The following is a 10,595-nucleotide window of genomic DNA, read 5'->3' on the forward strand; positions in this document are numbered from 1 at the left end:
CATTATATTCTGAGTAACTTAAACTGTTTATGGGCAGGCATGTGTCAGGCCATTTAGGTTTGTGTAAATTGGAATTGTCACCTTAAATGCACCAGAAAACACAGGTTAGCACGGAAATACAAGTGTAGGGAGGGAGCGAAAGAAACAGTTTTGAATAGAGCATTGAGTAACTCTGAGGTTACTTTAATATTTCGCTAATTATATTTTCTTTCCCACAGAGGGATATACATCGTTTATAAAGATGGAGATGTTGATAGTCCAATGGTCAAAGAAAGGGTCTGGCAAAATAGTGATTTCAACTTTGATAATGTTCTGTCTGCTATGATGGCCCTTTTCACAGTCTCCACCTTTGAAGGCTGGCCAGCGTGAGTGACTTCTCCATATTTTCACAGCATTGTTAAGACCATTGTGTTTCCCAAAACAGTTCACTATCATTTACCAAGCATTTTTGGGCAACTAAACAGTTTTGAGTGACGGTATAAAAAGTTACTGAGACAGAAAGGATAAAACCTTTTCTGTATTTCAGGGAAAGTGAAAAAAGATGGACTATTTTATACTGTTTGATTCCCAATCTTCCAGCTACTTTTGCTATAATGAGCTACTCCTCAGCTCTAATAAAAGTAATAATTTTAGGTGTTTATCCATTGATGCCACTTCAGTAATGCTAGTTTGAAAATTTTAGGCCTTTGAGTAAAGCTTTTACTAAAAAATCGGGCACTAGTCCACTGCATAGAGAAACCTGGGAAGAGCAAACTGCCACTTGTTATTTCCCTAAGTGAGAAAAGTCTTTGAGAATAGCTTTATGTGGGGAAATAAATAAATTAAAACTACAACCATCTGGTCATGACCTTGATTCTTTGAGAATAAAAGATCCTAACAATGTGTGTTGTGATTCTTCTAGTTTCAATATTCTTGTAAGCGCTGTCAGTAACTTGAAAGAGGTAACAGTGAGCAGCAGCCCATTTCTGAAACCTGTCCTGAGTCTGCATATTTTACTGTTTTCTCATTTCAGTGATAATAAAAACAAAATTTTGTTTGCTTTTCAGACTACTATACAAAGCCATCGATTCAAATGGCGAGAATGTAGGACCTGTATACAACTACAGAGTGGAGATCTCCATTTTTTTCATCATCTATATCATCATTATTGCTTTCTTTATGATGAACATATTTGTTGGTTTTGTGATTGTTACATTTCAAGAACAGGGAGAACAAGAGTACAAGAACTGTGAGCTGGACAAAAATCAGGTTAAAATGAATAATGAACTCTTAACTTTTGAAAGTATCCTTTTTTTTTATTTATGCATGAAGAGCTTCCTTCCTGCTCTGGGTCAGCAGAGGGCACCAAACACGTATCTTAGTAGTTATTAATTTGATTTTTTTTTTTTCCACTATTAGCTGGGTGTTAGGGTTATTGTATGTTCCTCTTTCCATAAGTCCAACCTATCAGTCTATTTGTTGTGAAAGGTGTTCATTAAGCTTGTTAGCTTCTTAGTGTCTTGCGTTTTGGTGTCACATTAAGAAGAATGTGACACTTGCCAGGTTATCCCTAGGCAGAGATAGGTTTTACAATAAGAACAGGAAAGTAAATTTTATGTTCTGAATAGTCTGAAAGTGTTGCAAGTTCAAGTGTTCAAAGTGTTCTGCTCCCTGCCCCCATTTATTTAGAAATTCACTGAGAATATTGAGATTAAAATGACTAACATCTGTCCCCTTTTACTGTTTAATCCTTTGACTGAGGAACTGATCAGTCACCAGCCACGATTTTTCAGGTATTCTTGGCTGACTGTAACACACTTCATTTCAAGCTGAGCATGAGAGTTTAGTCAGCATTTATTCTGAGCTGTGTGCCTTTCTCAGTCAGCTTCTGTAAGCATTCCTCAAGAGACAAGTGGAAGTCCCAGCCTACATGAAGATTTCAGGCACTAATAGATTATGAGGTGAATCTGTGATGTTCCTACATGACATGACAAAACCGTGTGACACGTTTTTTTCCTGGGCAGTTTAAAGGAACTATTAGGATTACTACTTCCTCAGAATTTATTTTCCTGACTCTGGGGTTTTATGCTGTGGTTGAAAATGTACTGAAGGCAAACCATGGCTTATAGATGATTTAATAGTCACGTTATTAATAGTCATGCTATGTACTGTGCATACAAGTTATAGTATATTCCTGTGTGTTACTACACTGTATAAGGGCAAGCACCTCAATTTCCATGAGCATTAGTTGATTCTTTGCATGTGGCTGAGTAATGTGTATGGTTAGACACAGTTGTAGAGAACTGAGTGAGGACTGGTAAGTTCCTTGTTCACTTGATTAGCCCTTAATAATAAAAACCCCTACATCAAGTAGATAGACTGCCAGTTTTTGAGAGTTATATTTAACAACTTGCACTTAATTGTATTACCAGTTGATTAGCTGCTAGGTATATTCTGACAGTTTTGATGTGTTTGCTTTGCAGCGTCAGTGTGTAGAGTATGCCTTGAAGGCACGTCCTCTCCGTAGATATATTCCCAAAAATCCTTACCAGTACAAGTTCTGGTATGTGGTGAATTCTACTGGATTTGAATACATCATGTTTGTCCTCATCATGCTGAACACCCTTTGTTTGGCTATGCAGGTAGGAAAACCAGAAAACCCCTTGAAGCTGTTGGCATAAATTGCAGGGAAGGATGTGGGTGATATAATGCCTTTAATTTATGGCAGTGTGTTCTTTTTATGAAGTGAAATTTTTTAAAAAAAGCACTTCTGATCATAGCACATTTCTGTTACATGTTCTAGTTGTCTCTTTCTTTACCCTAGTATTTTAGATTTTGATAAGAAAAAGAATGATTCAAATCCAGTTTACAGAACCATTCTACTTTTTTCAGTAAACTTGCATACACTCTATTTTCTTAAAAATACACCTCCTACACACTGTTATTTGGTGACTAACGTACTTCAGGCTTTCTAAGCAGGTGTGACACAAGGTTGTGTAATTTTAAAACCTTGCAATTAAAACTCAGGGAAATGCTGTTGTCTGATACTCCTTTTTCGAGGCAACAATTTTTCTCTCAAAACCATTTCCCTGGGGATTTCCTTAGGATGTTGAGGAATGACAGTTTTGTTCCACTCAGTGCCTAAACAGAACAGATTTAGTCAATTCCATGCTTGACCAGAGTTATTCAGCTAATCTTGCATGTATATTGGTATGCTTCATAAATTTTACTAGAAAATATTTTCCTGGGCTGCATTTTTTCCAGCTCTGTGTTAGGCTGCATTTCTTTCACTTAATATTTTAAAGCCTTTACTTTTATAAGTGTTTTATGTTTCCTTCACAGCACTATGGACAGTCTAAGCTCTTTAATGATGCAATGGACATTATGAATATGGTTTTCACAGGAGTGTTCACTGTTGAAATGGTTTTGAAAGTGATTGCATTCAAACCCAAGGTAAGTTTAAGATATGCTTTAATTAGGCTATCACCACAGGAATTAAGTATAGTGAGTTTCACACTAGCTGTGTATTAGTCAAAGAACAAAAAGAACCAACATTTCCCACATTTATCTGTCAGTGAAATCATAATAGAAATGTAACTTGAGGAAATGAAATGCAGATATCAGGAAAAAAAAATCTTACAAAGTGGTTGATGAGATCTGGAATATTTTGAGGTAATGAAAATGTCCCTTTCTAAATCAGATAAAGCATTTCCTGTTACAGGCATTACCACATCTCCTGTTCTGGGTACTACACTTATTACTTTACACTAATTTAATCTCCAGTAAAGACCTGTGTTTTGTGTTATATTTCTGAATCTAAAATGCAAAATTATTTCTTTACTTTATAAAATGTAGCCAAGTATTACAAACATACACATAAATAATATGCATATTCAATAGCCTTTTTAGGTTTTTATGTTTTCAGTTATTTAGATACCCAATATTTGGTAGAGGGCCCCACGCTGAGTAGTTGATTCCTTGCCTTAAAGGGACACTGTCAAAATGAATAACACAGACACATTTTCAAAAGTAGATTTGTAAGAGAAATTGGTAACTATAACTACTAATTGAAAAAAGGATGAAATTACACTGTGGCAGCTAATACAGTCTTTGTTCAGTGCTCATGCTGCATTTATGAAGTGCAAAAGTTAATGATGAAAAACTAAACTAAATTTTTTTTCAGTATAATGAAATCAATGTTTATTTGGGGCTTATATCTATGTAAATAACTAAAGTATGTTCACTTGCTATACATGGAGTTTGAAAAAAACCAGATGTGCCATTTGAAGTTTTCTGATCTCACCATCTAAGGCTGGTACTTTTCATTTTCCACTGCCCTTCTTTGAAAGTAACCAGGATATCTGTATTTGTATCTGGCTGTGAACTGTGCCCTTTCTCGGTGTGAAGTAGTGACCTGGGTGACTGTAGGCTGTGTGGGCAGTCTTGTTGTTGCTTTAAACCAGCTAGGTCTCATCTTACAGCATGGCTGGCCCTCAGCTCAGTGTGGAGTAGGTGTATGACTATTTATCAGCTTTTCAAAACTATTTATTCAGCTTGCATTTAGTATTGAGCTTGGCTGTGGAGCCTGAGCTACTTGATTAAAGTGAGCTCATATTTGCCTGCAGAAGTGAACAAATCATGCATCACTCGAGATCTGGTGTTGAGGTGTGAACTGTGGAGTTCTGGGTGAATGCTTACCCACTCTCCCGTAGTCTCGCTCTGCACTGTCCAGTCTATTGTACCTTTCTAATGAATTTATTTGTATTTTTGTGTCAGCTATCTAATTTAAATGCAAAGGGTTTCACATTAAAAATAGCACGATATGAGGCCCCAGAGGAGATAGCTCAGAGATGTGGACCTCAGTGTCATGAGTATGCTGGTTGTGTTTTCCTGATTTGTATTTCCTGTTCTATATCCTTGTTTTGCACAGAAGGTTTTGCTGCATCTAATCATCTGCTCTTTGAAAGAAGATTGTGAATCCTTGTATGGTTCTCCATGCACTTGTGACTGTAGTCAGAAACAGCAGCTAATGCAAAATACAGTGGTCTGATCATGAGTGTACAAATCACAGTGCTCCATTTGTACTGTGGGCTTCCTCCTTGTTAGCAAATGCAATGTCTTAATACTGGTCTCTAAGACTTTGTACGATTTGAGTTTGAATTCTGTTGCAACATGCTTTCTATCTGATTGGATGCTTTTACTGTGAGAGATCCCTGGATCTGAACCCTGAGAGTTTAAAGGGCAAACACTGCCAGTGAAAGGTCCTCATTTCCTCAATTTTGTTCCCTCCTAGATGCAGAACACCTTAAACTTGTTAATTAGCAGGACAAGGTTAAAAGGCCATGGTATTAATCAGACTTTTGGAAGAGACTAATTAGCAGGAAGGGAAGGGAGTTAAATATTTCTAAGGTTGTTCCTGTTATTCTTAGGAGATTGGAACCTCTTAAATTGTCAGATACTCTTTACCAAAACACCTATTGGCAACATCTTTTTCATAGTTCATTAATAATTACAAATCAGCTAGCAGTCTGAAGCAGAACATGAATGTCTTTAAGTACTCTAAATTTTAAACTAGATACATGCTTAAAACCACAATTTCTTTAACTCCTATTAAGGTTTAATAATAGTAGGAACAATCTGAAACACAACTTAATGTTCTTCTTTAGGGTCCACGAGGCAAGACTGATTAATTTCTTCTATGTCTGTCACTGGTGGGTCCCTTAGACTAGTGTGACAGAATGAACAGTTTTATTTATTAATTTTCTGCATTAAAAATTATTTGAAAGCATCAAATAAAAATTCCACTACTCTCTAAAAATAAGAATATATAAAAAAACCTGTTAGTTTTTATCTCATCTGCTTGACAGTGTCCCCTTAATATGTTGACAAGAATCCTGTGGAAACTGTGATCTTTTGGTTTCACTGGTGATGTAAACTTAAGGCTACTCTAAGTTACTGCTGCTCTTGCTATGATCCTGTGTTGTTTGAAGCCAAGGCACTGCAGGTTGCCTTCCAGCTCTGAAATACATAAAACTTCAATAGGTGCTAGATATTAAAGGTGGTGCTAAGTGTCTGGCACACTTGATTGGGAGATTGGATCACAGTGCTTTGCAGAATGAGGCCCTAAACTTTTCAACAGAGCACTAAAGGGACTGAAATATTTACGTGTTAGATCTATAGAAACATATTTTAGTGTTAATTCTCTATGCGTACGTATTCCCCAGGATTTGAGATTTTGTCCTCCAGCATTTGTTAATGAACAAATTTTTCATAATATAATTTAAAAGAGAAAGCCTTTTTTTCTTAACATTGTTCTTCACATTTGCTAAAGTCTGTTACTTAGCATGGTTTAGTGCAGTACAAAGTAAAATACAGCTGTGAAATCTCAATACATCAACACATACCGTATGTACAGCTTCATGATAGTTAGCTGTTGCTTAAACTTGTAATAATTTTCCATGTCGTTTTACATCAGATTTTTGTAAAAAAAAAGGAAAGATGGCTAGTAAGTGAATTGATCTTGGGTCATTGCAGTGGTGAAAACAACTTATTTGCATGATGTTTATTTGCTGTGACTTGTCCATTCCTCCCTTTTCCAAAACCATCTTTATTTTCTCTTAGTTTTTTGTTTATTTGTGCTTTTGCTTTACATATTACTTTGAACAATATTTGTCTATACTGATGGAAAAGGTTTCATAAAATAAATAATTAAATGTGTGAAGTATTTTAGCTGTAAAGTATTTTAGCTGTATTAAATCAAAATGTGAATTTGTTATTTCAGTGCTTTATATTGTAGCATGCCTAGTAAAGTAACTTTTTCTATAGCTGCAATTAACTGTTATTTGGAGGACCTTTTTTGGTTCCCATTGTTATAGAGGAAGATGGATAGCACACCTCAGGATTGTGGTGATTGTGTGTTTGCTGTTTGCCAATAGTCTCTTATTTTGTGTGTATATATAAACATTGCTGTTTTAAAATCAAGGAAGTTACTTAGAAATAAGGACTATGAATGATCAGGAAGAATATTATGAGAGTAGCTCCCTTGATTTAGTTGGCAGCTGCTAATCTTGTTAGGATCATAAATTTCAGTATTGTTGAGGTGGTTCAGCATAATGTTTAGGAAAACTTTGGGAGCAATTTGTTCTCATGCAGCAGGTTGAGTAAGGAAGGAGTGATAGGGAATTGTGCAGGAGCTTTTGTTCAGGAGGCCAAATCCATGGACACTGGCTCTTGCCCCAAAACTGGAATTGATGGTTAATCCCAAAGAACCAAAGCATGCACTGTAAAGGGCTGTAGAGTTCATCACACCCTGATCTATTTTCCTCTTACAGCTCCTTCCTTAAATAAAGGAATGATTATGGCAATTTGTGTTGTGAAAGAGCTAGAAGAGAGAAGCATTAGTGACATAATGAGTCTCTCCTGACTCTGCTCAGTGCTTCCTCTGCTAGAATAGACTCTAGAGCTGTTGTCTACTGTAGCAGCTCTCTCATAGTCTCCGAGAGCAAATTTCCACACAAAATTAGCTTTTTTTCAAATAGTAATGCACTCAAGTGCATTACTTGAAACTGAAGTTACTAAAGCTTAAAACAGTTTAAAATAGTGAGAAAAGTATCAGTCCAATTCTAAAAAATATTTGGGACTGATTTTGCTTTTCTGTGCTAGGAAAATATGTAAGAACTTCAATTACTCAGCTAAAACATTATCTTATAGTAAACAGTGTAATAATAAGTGTAACTAGACATAAGGTTAGATTAACACATTTGTAATTTTAAACTTCTTGCTACATTTTTTAGTTTAGGGCTTAAATAGAGACTGTCAGGTTAGTATTTTAAAATTAATTACCAGGAAAGCAGAATGTATGAGTACAAAATGTGCATTTGGTCATGTAATGCACATTCCTTAGTCATGGTTGGCTGATAAATTAATATATCTGAATGAGATACAGAGCAAGTTCAGGAATTCTTGCAGTTCTGGATTTCTGTAATAACTAGGCAAAATCTACATATTGCAGAAAACCTCCATATGTTTTCTCCACAGAGTTGTTTTCAAGAGTGTAATACATTTTGATTTTTTCCCAGTGACACATTGATCCTGGAACCTAATGCAAGGCTTCTTCTGAAATATCTTTTTGCTCAAAACATGCAGTTTTGATGCAAATAGTCAGCTAATTGCATGATAGCACTTGATAACCCTTTGCAGCAATGTCCCAGCAACATACACATGGGGAATATATTTAAAGCCATAAAATGTCCGAAGGATGATTAAGCAATTTATGAAAATGAATTTTTAGACATTGGACTGGCTGAACCAAAAGCATGAAGAAATTGTGCAGGTTGCTGTGGTTCCTAACACTGACTTCACTGGTCACAGAATCAGACTGCAAAAGTAGTATGAATTCCTATCTCAAACCTAGTTGATGAACAGAAGATTAAATCAGTTCTCTAATATTTATGCACAGTTTCACATTAATAATTGTGCATGATTAGCCAGTAATGAGCTTTGACCCTTTGAATATTTTTACCAGTCACTTAGATAGATCTATCATAAAATCCTTAGCATTAAGGAGGTTTCAATTGGCTTGATCTTGCAGAAATACTACGAAAGGGATCTTGTTGTGCTCATTAGGATATATATGTTAGAATTTTTCAGCCTTGCTGGAAGTCCAAAGCCAGTTTTGGATGATGACTTGCTTGCCAATGCTGTGCTTATCCAACAGTGTATTCTGCATGTGTTGTGTGTGTGTGTGTGTGTCTGTGTGTGTGTCTGTACATGTATATATATGAAGTATATATATACACACACATGCACATATATGTTGCTTTTCCTTCAGTAGGCAATATTGTTTGGTTTTGTTTTGTTTTCTCATTAGACCACAGGTTTTGTTTAACTAATTTCTGTTTATGCAAAACTAAACAGAAGTATGCAAATATTTGACATTTCATGTGTAATCACAAACGTTTGCACCCTGCCTGCTCTGTTCAGGGCTATTTTAGTGATGCCTGGAATACGTTTGACTCCCTCATCGTTATTGGCAGCATAGTAGACGTCGTTCTCAGTGAAGCTGATGTGAGTATATCCCAGCTTACTTTCCCCAGTCCCTACTTCTCTTTCTCTGTCTCCCCACTATTTCCATCATCTGGACAAGTCACAGATTTTGATCTGATGTTTCTAAAGTTTGACTACAGACCAGTCATAGGTCAATTATGTTGATATGGGAAATAAATAGCCTTTTTTTTCTACCAATTTTTTTTTAGCTATGAAAGGGAAAGATTAAATTGTATAGTGGTACATCAGAGAAGCCTAGAGTGTTTCTGTGTTATAACACTGTCCTTTTCTTCTCTTTTTCTGTTTGTGTTTTTCTCTTGCTCTCTTTCTGCTGAATGCTTGTCCTAACAGCACTATTTCACTGATGCATGGAACACTTTTGATGCCTTAATTGTTGTTGGTAGCGTCGTTGATATTGCTATAACAGAAGTTAATGTAAGTAGCAACTGTTCATGCACTAAAAAATAATTGCTGTCATCAAGAAATACAGAAAATGTAAACTTTATCCCCCCAAAAATCCTTTTTTAGAAAAGTATGTTTAATCCTGGAATCAGAGACTAAAACATTGATACAGATGTTTGTATAAACTATTATTATCTATCTATATATCTGTGTACTTGCACATGCACACAGCACAGTGTGACAGTGAGAATTATGTTTTTCTATATATGTACAGAAAACATTTAAAAATTTTATGTATAAAAAAGGAATTAAGCTTCTGTTACTATTTTACTTGAAGCCAAGTGGGTTTTGTAGGTCATTTGACCAAGATAATTCAAGATTCTATAAATTGTTTCAGGGTCTCAGTTTAACAAATAATGATTTCTTTTTCTGTGGGAGGTTTTGGGCTTTAGAGTGATGTTAGCATTCATGTCTCATGAGGTAGCAGTAGAGGGGCATATAAGAAAGGCTTTTCATGCTGTGGGAAATAGAATGTGTATTTTTTCCTATTCCTTTTGCTTTCCCTGTCCTGCACTAAGTGTTTTGAAATTTGAATTACTCTTAAAGTACTTGGGCCCATCCTGCACCAGAATTTTGGCTGATGTCCATTACACATCTAGGTGTTTGGACAACAGATCCACCTTAAAATTGCTTTCTGATCTTACTCAATTCTATGAGAATCTCGTGACTGACTGCATTACTGGAAAAAAAAACAACCAGAGGAGTGATGTTATAGCATGGGAGCAGAAGAACCTTAGCCTGACCTGTAGGTTTCAGTCTGATTTTGCTCAGTTCTCAGCAGGCAGTGGATCTTCCTGTGAACTGAAAGAACTTGAGCTGGCAGGGGGGGTCAGTCAGTATAGAACTGGTGTCCCACTGAAACATTTCTTAAGGTATAATTACTCTTCATGGAGCAGATTTTTAAAAGCTGCCTCTGATTTATTTTTACTGGGTTTTTTTCTTTGTTTGGTTTTGTGTAGGGTGGTTTTTTCCCCTGAAAAGTTTGGATTTAGACTTTCAGCTCAAGTATTTACAGCTTACCCACTATTTCCTTTCATAGTAGGACTAGTGTAGATGAGCAGAGTATCTGAGGAGAGTAAAAAAGACCAGTCATTTAGAATATCTTTCCC

At 36.0% G+C, this 10,595-nt stretch overlaps 1 protein-coding gene across 1 annotated transcript in view; it reads left to right on the forward strand.

Annotated features, from left to right (window-relative positions):
- Positions 1 to 10,595, forward strand: part of CACNA1D (calcium channel, voltage-dependent, L type, alpha 1D subunit) — a gene marked incomplete at its 5' end in the record, with an annotated part of 118,408 nt that overhangs the window by 59,153 nt on the left and 48,660 nt on the right. The window contains 6 exon segments of the mRNA XM_009075230.1: positions 133 to 365; positions 1,047 to 1,248; positions 2,463 to 2,621; positions 3,322 to 3,432; positions 6,455 to 6,484; positions 8,962 to 9,045. Coding sequence (XP_009073478.1) covers positions 133 to 365; positions 1,047 to 1,248; positions 2,463 to 2,621; positions 3,322 to 3,432; positions 6,455 to 6,484; positions 8,962 to 9,045 — 819 coding nt within the window.

The sequence above is a fragment of the Acanthisitta chloris genome, unplaced genomic scaffold, assembly GCF_000695815.1.
Source record: "Acanthisitta chloris isolate BGI_N310 unplaced genomic scaffold, ASM69581v1 scaffold6185, whole genome shotgun sequence".
NCBI lineage: Eukaryota > Metazoa > Chordata > Aves > Passeriformes > Acanthisittidae > Acanthisitta > Acanthisitta chloris.